The 20,806-nt window shown below is 34.9% G+C and overlaps 5 protein-coding genes and 1 long non-coding RNA gene across 12 annotated transcripts; 4 read left to right on the top strand and 2 right to left on the bottom strand.

Annotated features, from left to right (window-relative positions):
- Positions 1-2,432: 2,432 nt before the first annotated feature.
- On the top strand, positions 2,433-5,093 carry LOC143212935 (uncharacterized). 3 transcript variants are annotated; one of them, XR_013009829.1, is made up of 5 exons: positions 3,141-3,266; positions 3,450-3,741; positions 4,093-4,192; positions 4,321-4,476; positions 4,595-5,093. It is a non-coding gene; the product is annotated as an uncharacterized LOC143212935 (long non-coding RNA). The 3 variants fall into 3 exon arrangements; XR_013009827.1 differs by having other exon boundaries at positions 3,140-3,741; XR_013009828.1 differs by having other exon boundaries at positions 2,433-3,741; positions 4,321-5,093.
- On the bottom strand, positions 4,713-8,793 carry Vps39 (vacuolar protein sorting 39). Its single transcript, XM_076432239.1, has 9 exons — positions 8,300-8,793; positions 7,965-8,138; positions 7,639-7,894; positions 7,073-7,305; positions 6,751-6,995; positions 5,487-6,663; positions 5,298-5,405; positions 4,898-5,222; positions 4,713-4,803 (listed from the first exon to the last, which is right to left on the bottom strand). The coding sequence occupies exons 1-9, from the start codon at positions 8,367-8,369 to the stop codon at positions 4,734-4,736; spliced, it is 2,658 nt and encodes an 885-aa protein (XP_076288354.1). The 5' UTR covers positions 8,370-8,793; the 3' UTR covers positions 4,713-4,733.
- LOC143212934 (uncharacterized) lies at positions 8,740-10,100 on the top strand. 3 transcript variants are annotated; one of them, XM_076432256.1, is made up of 6 exons: positions 8,740-8,899; positions 9,009-9,047; positions 9,127-9,216; positions 9,291-9,439; positions 9,560-9,706; positions 9,795-10,100. In XM_076432256.1, the coding sequence occupies exons 1-5, from the start codon at positions 8,755-8,757 to the stop codon at positions 9,680-9,682; spliced, it is 546 nt and encodes a 181-aa protein (XP_076288371.1). In that variant the 5' UTR covers positions 8,740-8,754; the 3' UTR covers positions 9,683-9,706; positions 9,795-10,100. The 3 variants fall into 3 exon arrangements, with proteins under 3 accessions (XP_076288371.1, XP_076288370.1, XP_076288372.1); XM_076432255.1 differs by lacking the exon at positions 9,795-10,100 and having other exon boundaries at positions 9,560-9,777; XM_076432257.1 differs by lacking the exon at positions 9,795-10,100 and having other exon boundaries at positions 8,809-8,899; positions 8,981-9,047; positions 9,560-9,777.
- A 215-nt stretch (positions 10,101-10,315) lies between these two features.
- On the top strand, positions 10,316-10,903 carry Nrk1 (nicotinamide riboside kinase). The gene has a single exon (XM_076432254.1). It carries the CDS (start codon positions 10,316-10,318, stop codon positions 10,901-10,903), a length of 588 nt encoding a protein of 195 aa, XP_076288369.1.
- A 969-nt stretch (positions 10,904-11,872) lies between these two features.
- Positions 11,873-14,221, bottom strand: Csn3 (COP9 signalosome subunit 3). Its single transcript, XM_076432247.1, has 4 exons — positions 13,948-14,221; positions 13,444-13,704; positions 12,653-13,377; positions 11,873-12,217 (listed from the first exon to the last, which is right to left on the bottom strand). Exons 1-4 carry the CDS (start codon positions 14,000-14,002, stop codon positions 11,921-11,923), a joined length of 1,338 nt encoding a protein of 445 aa, XP_076288362.1. The 5' UTR covers positions 14,003-14,221; the 3' UTR covers positions 11,873-11,920.
- A 686-nt stretch (positions 14,222-14,907) lies between these two features.
- On the top strand, positions 14,908-18,627 carry LOC143212927 (dynein regulatory complex protein 11). Of its 3 annotated transcripts, XM_076432241.1 has the most exons (11): positions 14,909-15,286; positions 15,371-15,546; positions 15,868-16,078; positions 16,142-16,419; positions 16,482-16,791; positions 16,858-17,142; positions 17,221-17,465; positions 17,538-17,825; positions 17,911-18,003; positions 18,250-18,367; positions 18,447-18,627. In XM_076432241.1, exons 1-11 carry the CDS (start codon positions 15,043-15,045, stop codon positions 18,557-18,559), a joined length of 2,361 nt encoding a protein of 786 aa, XP_076288356.1. In that variant the 5' UTR covers positions 14,909-15,042; the 3' UTR covers positions 18,560-18,627. The 3 variants fall into 3 exon arrangements, with proteins under 3 accessions (XP_076288357.1, XP_076288356.1, XP_076288355.1); XM_076432240.1 differs by having other exon boundaries at positions 14,909-15,546; XM_076432242.1 differs by lacking the exon at positions 18,447-18,627 and having other exon boundaries at positions 14,908-15,546; positions 18,136-18,274.
- The last annotated feature ends 2,179 nt before the right edge of the window (positions 18,628-20,806 follow it).

Here is a 20,806-nt window from a genome sequence, read left to right as displayed (position 1 = left end):
ACAATAAATTATTATTGAAATAACAATTCAAATAATTACTATAGAAACAAATTATAAAAATTTATTTATTTATAAATTGTTTAAATAATAAATATTAGGTCGAACACAATATAGAATACAGAATGACAGAGAACCGAAATCCTGAACCGAAATACATAATATCGGTTCTCCAAAATCGTAACCGTAACCGATATAAGCCAGAACTGCCAGCCAGTACCGATATTCTCGTAACAGTTATAAGTGTTATAACATAACATCATTTCGGTTCTTAATAACTATTTCAATCAGAACCGAAAAATAACAGTTTAAACAGTTATTTTCATAACCGTTCCAATCCCTGTCTGTAGCGTAGATTTACCACTATTTTAATATACTATACGATTTGAACTTTTTTTGGAAACTAGAGCAATTAGTTTACTGCAGGATGTGAAAAGAAGTTTATTAAAAAATTGCAATTGATCAGAATTATAGAAAAAATACTAAAAGTTGCGTTTTACAACTTTTTAATGTGGGTCTATCTATACTTAAAATTTAAAAAATACGTTTTATAGATTTGTGTCAATTAAAACATATTCTGAAAATTTCAGGGTAACCCTAAAGTTATTCTTCTAAATTTTCGTAGAAATAATTGGTTTTCACTTTGGTTTAATTAATAATAACTGTGCCTAAAAATATGAAAAAATTGGAGACAGTATTGATGACAGTAAGTACTTCATCACATTAAATTAATTTCCAAGATGGTCGCTTTTAAGCTTCGATATAAAATCTGTGTTTCTTCGAAATCTTCCGGCTTTTTTATTTTTTACAACTAGAGTTTGCAACAAAAGCTCGGGAAAAATTAAAATACTTCTATGAATATAATTTATATTATTAGAGATTTATATATTAGTTACATATTTTATATAAAATAATATGAATTGTATGTCATAATCCTGGCCAATGATGATGTAGGATCTGATCCAGGCTAAAGATGATGTAGGATCTGATCCAGGCTAAAGATGATGTAGGATCTGATCCAGGCTAAAAATGATGTAGGATCTGATCCAAGCTAAAGATGATGTAGGATCTTGTCCATGCTAAAGATGATGTAGGAGCTGATCCAGGCTAAGTACTAGACTAGGGGGCAGCACTATATGGGCACGGCCAAAACCCGGGCGTGAGCACTCTCATATACTCTCTGATGGTACAAACCGTGCGTAAACACGCTTTCTCTCTGAGCGTAACTGACCTACGACGAATGAAGTAGGACAAGGATAGAGAGATCCTCGTCTCTCCTGCAGGGCTGCGACGGAGAGGGAGATATGTCGCTCGGAGGAGAGACAAAGACAGAGATATAACCAAGCAGCTTGATTTTTCGATGAACTCTTTCCCATTTCCTGAAGCGAAAAAGCAATATCTTTGGATGCTCTTTGCGTTGACATGTTCTCCGTGTTATTCCGCATCGCCGTAAAAAGCCCTTTTTTGGAAAAAATGTTCTGAAAAAATGTTCTTCCATCAAACGCTATTATTGTTTAAAAAATTTCAAGAAACAAATTGCAAAAAAGGGCTCTTTACGGCGATCCGGAATAACACGGACAACATTTCAACGCAAAGAGCATGCAAAAATATTGCTTCTTCGCTTCAGGAAATGTGAAAGAGTTCATCGTTATAATACTGAACAATTCGTATTCCAAGATGGCTGGTTCGTTACGCGCTTTCCGACGTCCCGCCCGCGTGTCTCGCTCCCCGTAGCGGCCTTAGTGCTGCGAGCACTGGTATGGCAGCCACGGGGAGCGAGACGCGCGGGCGGGCAAGTGGGGGGATCTCTCGAGAATGCCTCCGATCGAGCTACGAAGTGATCATGCCTGGGCTTTTTCTCCGAGCGTAACTGACCTACGACGAATGAAGTAGGACAAGGATAGAGAGATCCTCGTCTCTCCTGCAGGGCTGCGACGGAGAGGGAGATATGTCGCTCGCAGGAGAGACGAAGACGGAGATATAACCAAGCAGCTTGATTTTTCGATGAACTTACTACTTTCTGAAGCGCAGAAGCAATTTTTTTTTATGCTCTTTGTGCTGAAATACGGAGAGTATTATTGAGGTGTTCCGTACAGTGCCCTTGTTTTGGAAAAATTGTACTAAAAAAATTTTCTTCTATAAAAACGATCGCTGTTATTGTTTATAAATTTTCAAGAGACAAATTGCAAAAAATGGCCTGTGTACGGGACACCAGAATAATACAGAGACTAAGAGCGGCGAGAAGAGGGAGACGGAGAACTTGTATAATGTATAAGGATTGTGTAACGCTAAGGGAAACCAATAAAGTTGTACATAATAGTAATATATATACATATATTCATGTATTTACATAAATAAATATAATATTTTGAGATAAGTATATATAATATTGAAGTAAAAAAATTAATTCCCAATAATAATTATTATAAATTTTGCTTTTCTTTTGGAATCGCGGTCGTCTCTTTCGGTACTACGGTCGCGGCCGCTTCTTCTGTGATGGTGGTGGTGGTTGTTGTTGTTGTTGTTGTTGCTGTTGATTTGTATGCTACCGCGCTCTCCGTCATATAGCGGTATTGCTATTCTTGTAAAAAAATTGTTTCTGAAATTTTATATTGTATAGGTGTTTGTAGATGTTTAAATTTTAAATACTGTTCAACTTTTGTTGGAAAGATTTTATCGTCAGATTATCGGAAAACCTTGGAAAATCGTGACACTGCAGTTCTTTCACCGAAAAGCTGGTGAAAATTATTTTTCCATGTAAATTATGTTGAAATAATGTAATTTGTTAATTTGATATAAATATGTAAATATAATATAAAATAAGTAAATATTAATATAAATATTTATTTTTAGCATTAATATTTATATGTATATTTGAAACAGTATTTATTTCTATGTTGCGTATATTTGTGCATTTAATAAATATTTAAAAGTAATCAATAATTCAGCAATTTTTCTTATGATTTTAGAACTTCATCAAGGATTTTGTTATACTTCCGTGTGAGTCCGCGTGTTCTATTTGATGTCATTTTATTCAGTATATATTGGCGAACAAAGTGCAAAAAGAATTGAATCTAACTTGATCTGACTCGAAGTTTTATAGCTAATTTAGTTAGAAGGTGATTGAGAATTGTAGCGCTCCATGCACGCCTGTACGTTCGTGTTCGACGGGCCTCCTCTTGAATTCTCGGAACCTCGTCGAAAGAACTGTTTAGATTATAGCCATTTGAAATGTTATGGCTATGCTGCAGATAAGCCTTCGACTAATTGTAAGTCCTCTGGTCCTCGTTCGCTGGCTTTTGACTGCATTCATTGTAACAGTGCGATCGAAGACTACAGAGCGAAATATTCAAAAGCGATTTTATATGCGTATAACGTTTAGTTAAATTTTTTAGTGTAAATTATATTGTGTGTAGTGTATTTTTTTTTAGTTTAAGTATTGTTTTGTGTAGTTTATGTTTAGTGCGTGTTAATTATGCTGTGTTAAGTTTATTATTCGTAAGACTAATTAAATTGGTTGGACTCATCTGGAATCAAACTAATCACCCGACAAAGATTATTCGACATAATGCAGGAGCACAAAGAGAAAAATATTAGTCAGAAATGGAAATGTCTGGAACAATTTTTCAATCAACAAAATTACACAGAAGAAGAGCGTCAAGCATTCAAGCATATTCAATCATCGTGATAGGGAAATGTTACTTCAAGAACATTTTTGCAAAACGTTTTTAACAAAAATTAATTGTGAGTATCGTAATTATATATACATACAAAATATTGTTAACCTGTCATATCAACATATTTCATCAATCAGATTTTATATGTGTATTGCCGCTTTAGCAGTGATTATTATAAAAATTACCTACAGCATCAAAAAGTAGAGAAGATTTACGCTTTATAATCGTGGATGTTTCATCACTTTTGGATTATTCTCGGCAAAGTTATGCGAATTTGAAGATTGAGCCAATTTTAAATTAGCTCTGTCCGGCTTTTCCGGCTGTGCGACGCACAGTGGGGTATTTGGCCCGAAAAAGTGGAAAAAATTCTATTTCTAAATTTTTGCGTATGGCATAAAATTTTTGTTGTTTGTTGTAGTTAAACGTCTGAAGAATAAGGCTGCAATATTATTTTTCCTATTTACTGATGAAACTACATCAGCAGATTCAACCGAAGAAAAAACATTATCTGAGGAATGGTAATAATTTAAAATTTTCTTATAATGTATATTTATTTACTAAAAAGTTTCGAGATTCGCATATTTTGCATAAAATAATAATTTACATCATTTCAATATAATTTATGTGCAAAAATAACTCTTTTCAGCTTTTCGGTGCAAATATTCTACTATCGCCACGGTTTTTCATGGGTTCTCGATAATCTGAGGAAAAAATGTTTCTAACAAAAGAGGAACAGTATTCAGTCGTCTACAAATTTCAATATGTAAAAGTTTAAAAAAAATTTTTTTTTCAAAAAATTGAGGTAAGTTTGATTTTTTAAATACTAAAATGTATTTTGGATTTCATAATGTTGTAGCTTATATAATATTATAACCTTGAGCCTATAAATAACGCTACAATAGTTTTTTCCACTTTTTCAGGCCAAATAACCCACTGTGCGACGTGTGCCAACCAGCTCAAGACATATTGCGAAAAAGCAATATTTTTGGATAATTTTGATATTGAAATATTCTCTATCTTTCTGCAGGGTAACGTACAGAGCCCTTTTTTGCAATTTGTCTATTGAAATCCTTTGCGATCTTGACACGAGTAGTGTACAATATCGCCGTTCGGGAACCTGGCGAATGCACTGCAAAATGATTCACATCATTGTTATTATTGTTGCGTACACACACGTGTACGGTAGATGGATTATCGATTAATATAAACACTTGAGTACAGACCTCTGATTGCTAAATCTCTTTTTACATACTGGACATATATTGAATTCGGTCATCAAAACGCTCTGTGATTCGTAATGCATACGCTGCTCGTGCACTTGCAAATGTTCCGCGTAAAACAAGCCCTTCAACATCTGCAACCTCCTTCTGGCGTTCAATTTCTCCTGCAAACTGACTTCTAAGAAACACTTTATTCTACCTATAGGAACTGTATTCGGCAGGATGTCCAACGCTTTCAACGGATTTATTTTCGAGGCGTGTTTCTCGAGTAACTCTAACGCCATTTCCAGATCAGGTTGCGGTGTTCGTTGAAGTTCTGGTTTACATCCTACGGGATTCAAATTCTGCGTATGACTTTATGTATATCGTTTTAGAACGGCGACGGTATTGTCAATTTGTTTACCTGTCATCGAAACTCCTTTGTCGTCGGGTTTCAACAATTGTTGTATCAGCATCAAGTAAACCTCCTCTGCACAGTCAGATTGTTTCTGTTTCTCTGCGTTGTCTTGATCTTAGAGCAACAAAAGACGAATTATCTCTCTTGATGAATTATCTTGACGAATTATCTCTTGGCGCACAATTTCATACTTACTTTGGTATCTAGTGTATACGTTATGACAATAGTCGATGGCTTTCTGTATGTCGTTCAAAAGATTAACATATATCGATATGACTTGCTGATGGCGTCCAAGTCGTCCGAGAATAATTGCACGTTCCTCGAAGAGATTATTTGATGGAAAATGGACAAGTATCGTTTCTGGGGTATAATGTGCTGATTTCTCCAAGAACTGTTGTAATTTCTGTCTGATATGCTGCGTCGCTTCTTTTTCGCCAGGTGTTTCGTTATCTTCTGATTCATTTAAACATTTTTCTTTGTACTGATGTATTAAAACATTATGGTATAGCGGATTGGTATCCTCCCAAATGTTCACTACATGTTCCAAATACGTTATAACCAATTCGTTGTGGCAACGGAGAAGGTAATCTAATACTTTTGGTCTTGGTAACTGCTCAACTTGCTGTGTATCTTCCATAAATATTCGAAGTCCTTGCTCCGGATCTTCGGTTAACACCCAGCCAGCAAATTTTAAAATCAGATCCATATGATCCTTTCCCAGCTGTTGCAAGTACTGAATCGTCCTCTCAGTTCCTTTAAGGCTAGAATCAACTTCTTTCGCATGCTTCTCGAGAAGCTCCAAAGCTTTTCTGTGTTGCCCTTTCGTTTGGTACAGTATAATAAGCTCGGGATACTTTTGATGCATCAACAATGTTCTTTCAGCCTCCGCCAAATGACAATGATTCAGTCTAAGCAACGGTGCTACCAACGCGTCTGTAGTCTGCAAATAACACTTCAGAAGAGTTGTGTCTATAATTTTTAATAGTTGTTCGGTAGCTACTGCTGTCATATTCTTCTCTCCTTTGATCGAAGGTTTTTCTTTACTGTTGTCCTTGTCTTTTGACTTTGTATCGTCCATCAATTTGTCTCGGACTTTCGTGAGGAATACTATCAACGCGCGCAACCCTTTTTCTAAATCATGATCTTCTAGTTTAGGCAAACTTGGCGTTGGTTCGTTGTGTTCAGAATGATTGCTCGTAGATATAACCAAGTCAGGGAATAGTATGATCACTTCGTACGGATCGGTTCCTAACTTTAAAAACAAGTCCATTGCTTCCTGAAATCTTTTGTTAGAGAAAAGATGATGTGCGTATAAAGATTGTATTTTATACGTTTGTTTAATTTTCTCGTCCTCGGTTATATCCGACAAACTCTGAAACAGCATCGATATTAGTTGTTCCGTAAATCGAAATAATTTATAATCTTGGCATTAAACGATTAAAAATACTGTTTTACGTACAGTTAATTTCAGTGCCAGCTGAAATTGCTTCTGTTCGAGTAATGTTCTAATTTGAAGTGTTACATCAACTGCTCTAACACACCAAATATGACTAATAGACGCTACAAAAACTTTTCCTTGTTTACACCTGTATACGAGTCTCGCTTTGTTCATGTCCTTTATCGTTTGAATGTGCACACAGTCCTCTATAGTGTATACTTCTAATTTATCGTGCACAATCCCAAGTAGATAAGGATCATCCCAAGCTAAAACAATTCAATTCAATTAACACTAGAATACATCGTTTTTTTTAAATTCACAGACGTATTGTAGCATTATGTACCTATTGCATTCGGTGTATCGGACCACTTTACCGAATTATGTTGAATCAATTCACCCTTTGTATTCATAATAAATGACTGAGAATCTTTCCCTAATAAAAATGAATTGTCCGATAATTTTGTAACGCTCGGTTCAGGTGACTTCCCAGTCGGAAATAATTCTTTAACTTTTCCATTCAAGTCTAATATTGTGTATGACAAACCACGAAAACCCAGAATCAGCGAATCTCCACACCTGTATTACGATTAATGTATATTGCACTACATTATGATAAATATAATTACATAAATATTTAATTATAATTAGACTACGGATCTTTATGCAAAATAAAAATGTTCTGCAATGATCGCGGAAAGTAGGGATAAAATAAAAAGTTATTTTATTCCTTAATGACTTTGCTACATTAAAAACAACATTACAATATTCTTAAATTTTTCTAATCTTTTACTGTTTTATATTTCATTCAATCAACTTCTTCATAGATGCATAAAGATCTGCAGTCTGATAATAATAACAATATGATACTATAATAATAATAATAATAATATAATATAAGATAATACGTACCAAGACAATTCACGCGGTATATCAGGTACAGTTAATTCAAAATCTTTGAATTCTTCAAATTTCATTGCTTTCCAATAATACAACTGCAGCTTGCGCTTCACGGCAACGCACAAGCGTACAAATGTATTTTTCTCGCCGGTTAAACTCTGAGTGGTTTGCACATCTAATGTAAACAACGTAGCACCACGAGTCTTTTGTAGCTGGCAAATTTGTTGAAAATTTGGGGAATTTAAGTCGTGTATACAAAGAATATTATCTATAAACAGAAAGAATGTAATAGTTTGTTCAAAGTTTGTAACGTAAGAAAAAAATAAGTATACGATTACCTGTTAGAATTAACAATAAATTATATTCTGGCACAACGTCGATTTGTGTGATACGTTTCTTATTAAAATTCTTACTATGGCGCAATAATTCTAGTTTATGACTGTCATCTGTCACACAAGGAACATTATACATAAGAAGATGACCCTCTCTTGTACCAATTAACAAATTATCATCTGAAACGTATATTCTAATTAACAGTAAATCATCGATTTCATCATTGACAACGCAAATTATTCATTTCTCTCAACGGACAAACGATCGATATAATTTACACTGTTCAATGAATAAACTTTTTGTGAATAAGCTTTTATCATGAAGGTTACAGACTACTTACCATACGCAGCCATCGACTCTATTTGAACAGAAATATTTAATATCGATGATTGTTCGTAAGCGTCGTGCATTTTGACGTTTCAGATATTTCTTGATAAATTTCGAGAATGTTAAATCAACTCTGCTAAGATCAACAACTACTTATACACATAGACATCACGAGTACATTTGACAACTAACAACTTAAACTGCATTCGACGAAACTACAAAATGTATTGCCAATTCCCATTGCCACCCATCGTTTGTATACGTTCACATATGTGTTTGAGACTAATGTTTCAATCAAGCACATTCCTATTTAGAAGATTACGTGTTCATTTCTTAATTTCTAACCATTTCTAACCATATTGTCAAAAATTTTATGAATCAGCGTTACACTAACACAAGTCTCGAATCGATGTCTCGAATAGTTGCGAATAGTCTCGATCTGTCTCGATCACTGCAGCAGTCATAGAAATGCGTCATAAATATCTAACTGAGGCGCTAAAATCGCTGCGCGTGCGCGAGAGATCTTGCACAATATCTCAAATCCCACCCAATCCCACCACTGTAACAGGAGCACCACAGGAGTTTTGCATCTGCTCTGCACCAACAACCCGTGGTAAGTAATGTAGTTTTTTTTGTAACACATGTCATCTTTTATTTGAAATTTGTACATGTCAAGTGAATTAATGTCTAATAGAAAATGTCAAATTCACTCGTTCGCAAAGGTCTCGAATTACTTGGTTATCAGGAAACTTTGAAACAGGGTTCGTATTTCTATGTATTCACACGAGCTATTAAAAGGATTTAATAGGAATTCGAATGTAACACTTGTTGACTTTACAGAGAAGAGAAAACGAAAGCATACTAAGTACAAAGGGGCCTTGGATTTGATTCCACCGAAACACAGGATATTATCAAGAAACGATAAGACAGGTATAGATCGAAATCTAAACATGAGAGATATTTTAGAATGTTCAATAATATTTATGAATAATTAATGTTTTTAGATCTTGGTACCATTCTTGGTAGATCGAGTAAAGTGACTGTGTATGAAACTAAAAAGAAATTAGAGACAGCAAAGGATCCTACCGATGAAAATGTCCAAAGACTGTTAATGCTTAGTACTAATCGCATCGATTCAAAGTTAGCGGATAAGGTACTGATATATTTAGAACGATGTATCCAGAAATAAGTAATAACACTCTGCACGAAAGACGATGAAGTTCTTTCGTATGACACATAATTATTTATGTATGATTCGATAAATTGCTTACAGCTTCTAGATCGAGCGGTAAAGAGGAGATATATTCCAAAGAAAGAGAAACCTAAAGAACCCGAAACTACTGCATTCACAGAAGAAGATTTCAAGAAGTTTGAACAAGAATACGTAGATCAGTAATTTATAACATAATTCTTATACTTGGTAAATCAGACTTCTTTGAAAATTTTCATGTTGCATACAGAATAAGTACAAATACATATATATGAGGCCTATCGTCTTATTTTAATAGAGTACAAGAGAGAGAGAGAGAGAGAGAGAGAGAAATAGATGATAACTTAAAATGTTTCATTCTGACAGTGAAAGAGGAAAGTTGATACTACTAGTCACCATTATATTATTCTTATATTACACTATATGGGTAATTGGTTTTCCATTTATTGACGATGACAAAGTAAGATCGTTGTTTGGTTCTCAAGAATTAGCTTTAATGATACCTGCAGTATCAGGTTTTTGTTTTATTGGTGGATTAATACTGTTCACTATTTATCATGTAAAGCCATGTTTTTCATATGATAAAATTAATAAACTTCACGATTTGTAGATTTTATATAAAATCGATTGGCAAAGGGAACAAAATTTAGCTGTACCTAACAGAGTAAAACATTTCTACTTTCCATTGGTTTCATGGATTATCAACACGTTTAAGGTGACTTACATAACTCTACCTTACATCACGTGCACACAAACCCATAGGCATAGGTTGATTTAAACGTGTGTACTTCGTAAGAGTACAGGACCAAAGAAAGCAGAATGTCTTCGAAAAATTGGATTGTACTTGGTATTTCTGGAGCAACGTGCAGTGGAAAAACAAGTTTAGTTAATCGGCTTCACAAGGAATTAAAAAACTCTGTTCTTATTTGTCAAGATAACTATTTCTTACCAGCTGATGATCCACGACATACATACATACCAGAACTCAATCACATGAACTGGGAAATAATAAACAGCTTGGATATGGATAAAATGCGATCGGATGTTCTAAACTTGATTACGTCGCCAGAGGAAAGCAAATCGACAAATACAAATGATAAGAAGATTCTAATATTAGATGGATTTTTACTGTTCACGTGTAAGGTTATTTCGAAGTTATGCAATAAGAAATATTTTTTAACGTTAACCAAAGATCAATGCTGGGAGAGAAGGAAGGATAGATGTTACGATCCACCCGATGTTCCTGGATATTTTGAGAAGGTTGTATGGCCAGAATATGCGAAACATACAAACGACTTAATGAAAGACAAAGATTTATATAAAACAATAACATTCATCGATGGATCAAAAAGTAAAGAAGAAATATTTCAGATAGTTTCTGCAGACATAAAAAAACTGCTATCGTAAAATGGTTTTTTTTTACGTCATTATTATACATACAAAAAAGAAGCACTTACAACTAGAAAATAAATATACACTATGAGCTGCAACTGGACATTTAGCTACTGTGTAGTGGAAACAAGGTGACGTTAACATTAGCTATACAAAAGAAGAATTACTATACATTCCAGGTTGCTCGGTACTAGATACAATGAAAATCATAAGATATCTTTTTTTTTAATAATCTAGATCGTTTATCTTAGATTTTCCATTTTATAAAATTAAGATAAAACAATTATAATAGGACATTCAGTTTGCGTATTAAATTTATATACTAACAAATCACTTGTGATTTCATTATAGAAAAGCGTACTTCACTTACCTGGCACGAATGTGCATTGAGCAGTTACTTTTTTTCTTTTTCTTTCGTGAATCGTAATTAAAATTTGTGACTATTGTTTTCCGTTTTTGTGACAAATATGTACATATTTTACTATTATATTGTAGGTAATGAATTATATCTCATATAATTCTTTGAGAATGCCATTGTATGAATATTGCATGCTTACTTTTTATAATTGTTGAAGTATTACAATATTTTAACTATATCGTGTAGATTTCGTTTTTTTTTTGTTTTCGTATTATTTGTAAAGCCTGCTTTAGATGCCGAATCGTATTTAAAGAAATGAAGCTTTGCAATCCATGCATAATATATTCTGTACAAAAAATAATTATGTGAAACTTAAAGATTAGAGTATACTTGAGTAATAGTAAAGTCATGTAGGATTTACAATTTCTTGATCAACCTTCGATTTCGGAGATTCAAGAAGAGTATATGAATAGCCGAAGGAACGTCCCAAAATTTTGAATACGCTTCTACCGGTTGTCCTCTTCCAATAGAAATAGAAATCCATGAAATTTCAATTCAAGACTTACACGTTCATCCAAAACAGGCTTCTAAACATTTGTGTCTTGACTTTCAACAAGATTTTTTCATTTGTTTTCTGTTTTTTAATAAAGATAACGCACAACGACGTGTATATGTTACATGGAATAGGTATTATGTTTAGATTGACCTTGCACATTCGTTACATTTGCTGTGGCAGGTCCAGCTGTTTGATCATCTTGATCATTTTGACCGCACATTTTTCGAACATATTGTGGAGTGAGAACAACCTCTTCTTCCATTTCAAGTACCCTCTTATCTAATTCCATACACGCCGCCATTAAATTTTCTAGTTTTGCCAACATTTTTGGTGAATTGTATTTTTCTGGATCATCGTGAAACACTACCATTCCATCCTTTTGATTGATCGTGGCAAAAATTTCTCCTTCCTCGATCTAAATGTATCAGCAAGCAATTGATTAATCAATATCTCTATATATCAATTCTTATACAGGGTGAACCACGAATAGGTTATTAGCAGTGTCCGATCGAAAATGTTTTTATCGGGTATAGCATGGTTTCAAGAGAGCTTTCACATCAAAAAAAGCAATTTCTTTTATGTTATAATACCTACCGAATTCGCCTTAAAAGCCTCTAACAAATAGGCGTAAAAGAATTATAGGTGTATTTGCAAAAACTTGAAGATGACCTTGAAAAATCATGAAAAAATAGAGTTGACGAAAAATTTGCTATAACCACGCGAAAGCTCTTTTGAAACCATGCTATACCTAGTGAAAACATTTTCGATCGGACTGCTAATAACAGAATAATCTCTACAGATCACGATTCGTCGTTCACCCTGTATATTTAAATAAAAGCAATATACCGACCATATTCAAGATATACTTTTCGGCATCATCGGATCCTGCTAGTTGAACTCTGCTCGCTACATCGCTTAAGCTAAGTGTTAAAAAAGTCTTTGTCAACCTCTGTATATTCTTTTTGTACAAAAAGCTGAGCACTTGTTTCACAAGGCCCATATTGTGATCTCTTGTAAAAAGTTGTTGATATTTCAGAAGAACTTTTCGAACTTCTCCACAACTGTTCTGTTGATAAGCATTGGCCAACTCTTCGTATTGCTGACTTAAAGGTTTCATGTACCTATTGACCACTTGACTTGTGTACCTAGGTAAGTTTAGGACTTTCCCATGCATTATTAGAGAGATCAGAATGTACTTCTTATACGCCTCTAACATAATGTAACTAACTGCGACAGCAGGTGTTGTTACACACACCTCGAAAAAATACAGTGCTCTATCGTAATTCTTCAACGCCGTATATATTATTCCACCATAATAATAATAAAGTAGGAAATATTTCGAATCGAACTGTCCACCTTCTTGACCGATACCAGTGATGTCCAAGTCGAGAAACTCTAGTGCTGGTTTGAAACACTTGGATAATAGACATAGTTGGCAGAGATCGGCGTGTATCGACGTCAGCTGGCTATCGAACAATTGTATTTTACGTATTGCACGGCACAGTAAATCGATACCACGCAACGGTATTTGTAATTGAACTAATTTCTCAGTAAAAAGATGACATAGTTCCGCATCTACAAAAAAAATTTTTCAGAGACCAGCTCAGATTTCTTCGTACAGGGAAACAATTAAAGACTTACATGTATCTGGTGCAAATCTAACTTGTTCTCCGTTACAACCAATGATAAATTCCTGAACCTGATTAAGTAATGGTCTATAAGCGTTAGCGGTATTCACTCCATTAGGATTGGGTAATGTGAATTTTACACACAACACAACCAGAATACCTAACGAGTGTTGTTGTAGATCTAGCGTTTCCAGAACGTTGTCTAAGTGTTGTCCATTCTCCATTAGAACATCTACATTTTTAATCATTATCTCACATAGCTCCCGAAAATTACCTGCAAAATACAATTTATTTATAATTGTTTTTTTTCCTTTTCTTTCTTTTATTGTCCGTAACGGGGGCTGTAACCATCGACGTGCAACGGAAATTTATCGTGCATTTCTGTTTTTTGTTTTTGTTTATCGGGGATTCGTATCTCGCACAGTTACAAACAATTTAATAAAGAATCGTTCACGACTGCGATCGCGAAGGTTATGTTCGATAGGAATACAAAGAAGAGTCTGAGCATCTGTCGTACCTTGTTTCGAAAGCGTCTGCACATTATTTACAAACTGCTCCAATGCCGACGCCATTACTGCAAATGCTTTCTTCTCACGAACCTTTGGCCACAGAGGATGTGGTGAATCCTATTTACAGGAATTATTTTCGCGAACAAACCATCACCCAGGATGACGTTTTGAAACAGGCAACCGGAACGCTCCGAAGCATGTTACGAGAATAGCCGGGTTGCATTGAACTCCCTCTCGCATGCTGCGATCTGCGATCAACGCGCGATCTGAATTTACTTTCATTCAAATATATACCTAGAACAGGGATTCCCTCTATTATTATACTTCCTCTAGATTTCATCCGACGCTTCACGCTAATTTATATGCTAGTTAATATCGGATAACAATAATATTACAGCTTTATTTCAGATACCAACAGTAGATGAAAATAGCAAGGGCAACTTTTGTTTATATTTTTCGTTGTCCACATAATCGAATTTTCAGAAAACGCCTTTTATTACATCGCAATAAATAATAATAAATAGACTCCAGATTTGTATGCAAAATAAAAAATTTGTGCATCAATTGCAAGGCACAGTTTTAATGTAGTGAAAATAATATCAGAGATAAAAAGTTTTTTAATCTGTTCACTGTTTTAAATTGTGCATCTATTACTCATTTTTGTTATAAATGTATCAAATCCAGAGTCTAATAATAAAAATAATCCAAATGAGTGGAAGTTTAATTTTCTCATTTATAAATGTTGTTTGAAATATCGATCGTTGAAAGTTCCTAACTAACGTGCAAATTTTGCTTTTTTCCTATTAACTGATCGAACCGTTGCGCCGAGAACATTTGAATATTATACATTTCTCATTTATATTGCATAAATATATATATATATATATATATATATATATATATATATATATATATATGTATATATATATATACACATATATATAATAGAATGCTTCTTATTCGTATGGTTGCTATATAATTCAACGCTTCTACGTGGTTACTAAGATATCAACGATTCCTAACAAAGCCGAGAATAAAGGAAACTCATCTTTCTTGATTGTCGTTTACACACAATATTCCGTTTTTATCGAAATTTTAACAATATGTCCAGCGTGACATACGATAAACTTTGGAAAGACACGCAAACGGCGTTAAACGAATTAATTCAAGCGGATACGAGCTTACAGAACGCGAAGCCGCAAAGAGATCGTAAAAAAGCTCGTAACATAAATTCCGAGTTGTACGTGAAGTACATTATTATCGCTAACAAGCTAGAATTATGTTACGATCAAGTGGTACAGCCGCAAAAACGAATATTATTAAGACAATTACTGGATTCCTGTCTCGGTAGAGTTTTGGAATTGAAACACGAGCTAGTCGAAATAGATCTCTCGGAATACAGTTACTTCGATGACATTCTAATCAATGTAGGTGTTACGCCGCAAGAAATCGAGATCCAATTGCCTAGATATTTCCGAAGGGAACGTTTGAAAGAAATCGAGGAGAGGCGAAGCTTCATAGAAAGTACTTTGAGATCCGTTGGCGCGCTGGACGAAGTGATATTGCCAAAACAAATGAACGAATTAGAGGCCGTCAGACTTATACAGGTAAATATAGATGTAACAAACGAACAGTTACCTATATATAATTAGGTTTAATTATTACAATTTTTAAAATCCTTCAGGATTAAATGCTAAAATTAAATTAGTGGCATAAATACCTCCGGAAATAAGTCAGCCGTTGACCATTTTCAACGGAAATTATGCTACATATATATATTTATATCTATCACAGAATCTATAAATAGATGCCATTATCCTGCCACTGTCCCTGAGTTTGTCTATCCCTCTCCTTTACAGTCTCAATAATTTCCATTGTATGTAGTTTTTTTTCTTTCCCTCATGGGTAATATTTTATTGTCATTCGAGGCTCACGAACGCGCAAGACAGGGGCGGTTGAGATTCCAATTTATGAAAGAGATCCGTAAGATGAAAGAGAGATCGACGGTCAAACCGGAAATGGATATCTTAGGCGTGTTGTCTGAGAAGACAGCTGCAATGAGGATTCAGAAAGTGTGGAAAGGATATGTCACCAGAAGGAAGATTCGGAAAAGACGTGTTGACGAAATGTTACTCATTGGTAATCATTTCCTGGAATGTTAATTAGTACTTGGGAAAGTTAATATGTGTTATACTTTGAAAGGTATGCTGCAACCCAGTCAAGAAATTACTAAAACCGCTAGACAGGCTGAGAAAGTTAGACAAGAGAGATACGAGAAACAAGTCGAATACCAAAAATTATATGAAACTTTATTGGTTGAGACTAAAGACCAGATCCGGAAAGAAAAGAGTGCTATCATGGAGGAGAATATTAGAAGCGAGATCCGGAACTGGATAAATACATACTTTCAAGAAACAGGAAAGATTCCTGATTTGCCATCTGCTGAGAGCGGAGGCTCCAGAATTATATTTAGCAGGCAGGTAAAGCCAGTAGCTATAGCACTGTTACGCATACAATTTCCTGATTATTTCCTTCTACCTAGGGAACTGAAAGCACTATAAGCAAGTCCACGGCGATGTCGTCGAAAGAGTCCAAAAAATCGAAGAAATCAAAAGCAAAGAAGGACAGTGAAACAGAGCAATCCGAAGAAGAGACGGAGCAAGGCTTCAAGTCGATTCCTTCGAATTTTTTGTCAGATTTAGTACATGCTAACCAAGAGTACCAGGAAGTATGGAAAGACAAAGACGATTCGATGAATGCTGCACAATTGCCATATCTAAATATGATAGAAAAAGAAAAAACTCAAGAAGTAGAACACGAAGTTCGAGTTGTTGTAGATCAAGCGCTGAGAGGTATGGTTTTACATGTTTTTTATGACTCTTTAGCTAAGTCATTGCTGAAATTGAAATTTCTTGCAGGTGATATAGAGGCCTTACAAAATGCATTGGATAGAGATAAAGGATTGAAAGGTAAACGCGGAAAAAAAGCACAGAAACGAGTTCGTCGCAGTGGAAAGAAGAATAAGAAACGAAAAGAAAAAGACTTAACTCCTGACAGAACAACAGAGTCATTATTTGAAGAATTGCTGACACAAGGCATCATTAAGCTTCACCCAGAAGTTGCACTGAGCGATTTCAAAGGGGAAAAATCTTTTACCAATAGTAGTTTAAGAGAAAAGGGAAAAGATCCTTTGCCAGCGATTGGTTGAGTATCTTATGATAAGTCAAAGACATTTACGATACTTTAATACTTTAATACTCTGAAGTTATTTATACCCATAGGAGACATAAGACAGTTAATAGCTGAATACTGTATAATTCCTCTGGGAAACAGTACTCTCAGAGAACTTACACCTTTGATACGGTCAGTGTTAATAGCAGGACCATACGGTAGTGGAAAAAAGATGTTGGTAAATGCGATTTGCACAGAGCTTGGTGCTACACTATTTGATATTACGCCAGCGAATATCGCCGGGAAATATCCTGGAAAATCGGGATTGATTATGCTTGTTCACTTAATATCAAAGGTGTTTTAATATTTTACCATTGCAACGCACAATTTCCAGTAACCGTTCTATATTTCTTCTTTCTGTACGGAGGTATCGCGTTTGCTGCAACCATCGGTAATATTTATGGACGGGGCTGAAAAACCGTTTGTTAAGAAAGTTCCAAAAACTGATAAGTCTGATCCGAAACGATTGAAAAAGGATTTACCGAAATTAGTGAAAAACATTACAAACGAAGACAGAGTAATTCTCATTGGAACTACAAGCTCACCGTGGGACGGAGATCAGAAGCTATTATATCAAACTTATGATAAAGTCATATACATTCCTAGACCAGATTATGGAAGCGTGTCTCTTGTTTGGAGAGATTTATTGCATAAAGTCAGATTTCGTTTACGGTACTACATTGCATGTACATCCGCGTTTAACAGAAATATTTCTACACACGCTTCTTGTTTCGTTACAGTATTCTGGAATTAACAGACAATTCGATACGTCCGTAATGACTAAAATTTGCGACGGTTTCACTATCGGTACCGTGTTAGCGTCAATTAACGAGGTATTTTCGTTCAATATATACGTATACATAAACTGTCCTTGAATTAGTGTTGTTATTAGACTGCGTTTATGCATTTATGAAGAAATTGGTTGGGTGAAATATAAAACAGTAATGTTGTTTTTAATGTAACAGAGTCGTTAAGGGATGAAATCAATTTTTACGTTATTCCCGTTTCCCACAATCAATGCAAAATATTTTTATTTCGCATAAGGATCCGCAGTCTAGTTATCATATATTGAAACGCAGGTGATGACCACCAAGCGGAAGGTGCAATTAAGAACGCATCCCTTGACGCATGTCGAATTAATAAATGCGCTGAGCTCGAAGGATCCGGTTTATCGAGAAGAAGAAGACGCATTTTTAGGTAGTATGCTTATACCGAGTAAATAATGTTAACAAAGGCAACCAGTAATAATCACCATTGTTCTCACTGTTTTGTGTAGCATGGCTCACAAAAACGCCGATTTATCGCAAAAAGCAGCGCGTGCACGAGCTGGAGTTGCAACAATTAGAGGAAGCGAACGAGAAGCTGAAGAGAAAAGGAAAGAAGTCATGAATATAGTCACAAAAAACACATTTGCAGTCTCCGTGAAACACATGAATAAAACTACTCATGACTTCTAACAGCATTAGCATAAATTGGAAAAAACCGATAAGCCATTAAAATATGTATTGCTTGATTACCAATTTTAAATAGGGGCTATACAATATTATTCAATAAGGACGCTTTAGCGTATTGCGATACATGCCGATTGACTATTAGTATCCTCGATCGAACCGCACAAAAAGGGAAGCACATATATGCGCCCATAATTATGAAAGTGGTCGAATTCAAAATTTTAAAAAATGAGTTTATCAGTTATGTCACATAACATCATTTTAACTAAGATCGTGCTTATTATTTCAACATTATATGGAGAGAGAATTCTTGAAACAAGTAATATATTACTTACAATTAGGTCACTATAATAATTATATATATATATCGTGATTTCGCTTGATATGTATACGCTTCAATCTCTTCGTCGTATATGTTATGTAGAGACGCCAGCGCGAGAATGAATGGAAAATCAATTTACACAGGTAAAAATAGAGACGTAAAAACTGTTTGTGCTCGAACAAAGTTCCGAGAAACGAGGAAAAGTAGCGTCCGACTGATTGCCAATTTCGATCTCTCTGTAATCTCTCGTGCCACTCTCGACAATGGCAACACGCTTGCAAAAACCAAAACTCCCGCTGGCCTTTTATCTCAGTCAGTTATAATTCGATGATATAATGTGTGATCATGGGTAAATAAAAATATTCGTTTTGATCTCTTCGCGTCTCGTCGCAGCGATTAAGTTGTCTGGCCTTCCGTACATGAATCGATAAGATATTATTTGAATTTTAGTTCTCTAACGGGAACCTCGCTATCAATTATATCCAATCGCGTTAATTCGTTTGCACAAACAAACTTGCTAATCGAATGGGTTTCCGTGTTTAATGAGTCCGTAACATAAACAAGGTGAATCACGCGTAAAGTGGGTCGACAAACTGGTGATTCTCTAATTATGTAACAATTACGCGATTATAAATAAAAATATGCGAATCAGGGAAAGAGAAATTATAAGCTCGTCGTCGCTTCCAATCGTTACAATGAATTTTTTATTGTATTTATATGAATAGCCCGTTGCCGAAATGAACAGCTAAGGCTAAGGGAATACGATGAAGCGAGAGGAAACGACAGACAGCAACAGATAACGTCTTCAACAATGTGAGGTCGAGTTAGGGCCGGCACAATTGCGATTCGGCCCGTTTTTATTCATGAACCCGGCTTCGTGAAAGAGACAAGTAGGATGCCTCCGTTAGCTTCGCATCGTAGCACAAAAGTCTCGTTAAGTCCGAAGTTACACAGGTTATATGTTTCTTTCTTCGGTTCACGTGATACAGATACAGCATACCGCACGCTGGCATCAGGCTTGCGCCAGCGACCAGTGGCAAAGACCTCTATGATATTTTATCGAGCAGTCATAATAATAGGTCATATACAGAATATTATACATAACAAATTATACAGAACGAAATCAAAATTTACTTCCATAAATACGACGTCGATATACATATTTATAAAATACAAAGTCATAATATATTAGTTATACTGTGTCAAGATTGCTATCGATATTGGATATTGTAGAATGTTTCTTTTTATCTATAATTTCCGATATTATATACAGAACGAAATAGTCATTAGAATATGTATATTTCCATAAACACGACGTTGCTACATATTTATAAAATACAAAGGATATAGGAAATGAGTCAAGATTAATATCATAATATTATAGCGCGACTCCTTCCTGTCGAATAAAGCAAAGAAATAATGTTCAAATCGCTGATTTTCTACCAGGTATACCAGAATGTTAGATGTCATAACTTCCTCGTTTAATTATTTAACTTATACGGTATAGTACTTACATGTGCACACACGAGGTTTGTACCAGTACAAATGCGAACGATAACAATTAACGCGGACATTTTGAGGAAGCAATATAGATTAACATACACTAGCGTGTATTGTTGGAGTTTTGAAACGTTATTGAAATAGTTGATCGCAACTAGTATATTGTTAGATAAGTTCTAATTATGCTCCCACGTAAATTATTCATTGCATACTCACCCCCCCCCCCCCTTTTTAAAAAAACTAGTTTCTTCTCCTTAGAAAAAATTCGAAATCGTACGAGGTCGTATCATAAGATTAAAATTCGCATTACTCTCAATTTGCGTATCTATTTCAGAGTTCAGAGTATCCAGAAATGCGCTTTCA

Source organism: Lasioglossum baleicum, chromosome 10 (assembly GCF_051020765.1).
Source record: "Lasioglossum baleicum chromosome 10, iyLasBale1, whole genome shotgun sequence".
In the NCBI taxonomy this organism is placed as follows: domain Eukaryota; kingdom Metazoa; phylum Arthropoda; class Insecta; order Hymenoptera; family Halictidae; genus Lasioglossum; species Lasioglossum baleicum.
The sequence above is the reverse complement of the archived record's forward strand: the minus strand, read 5'-3'. Positions and strand labels throughout refer to the sequence as shown.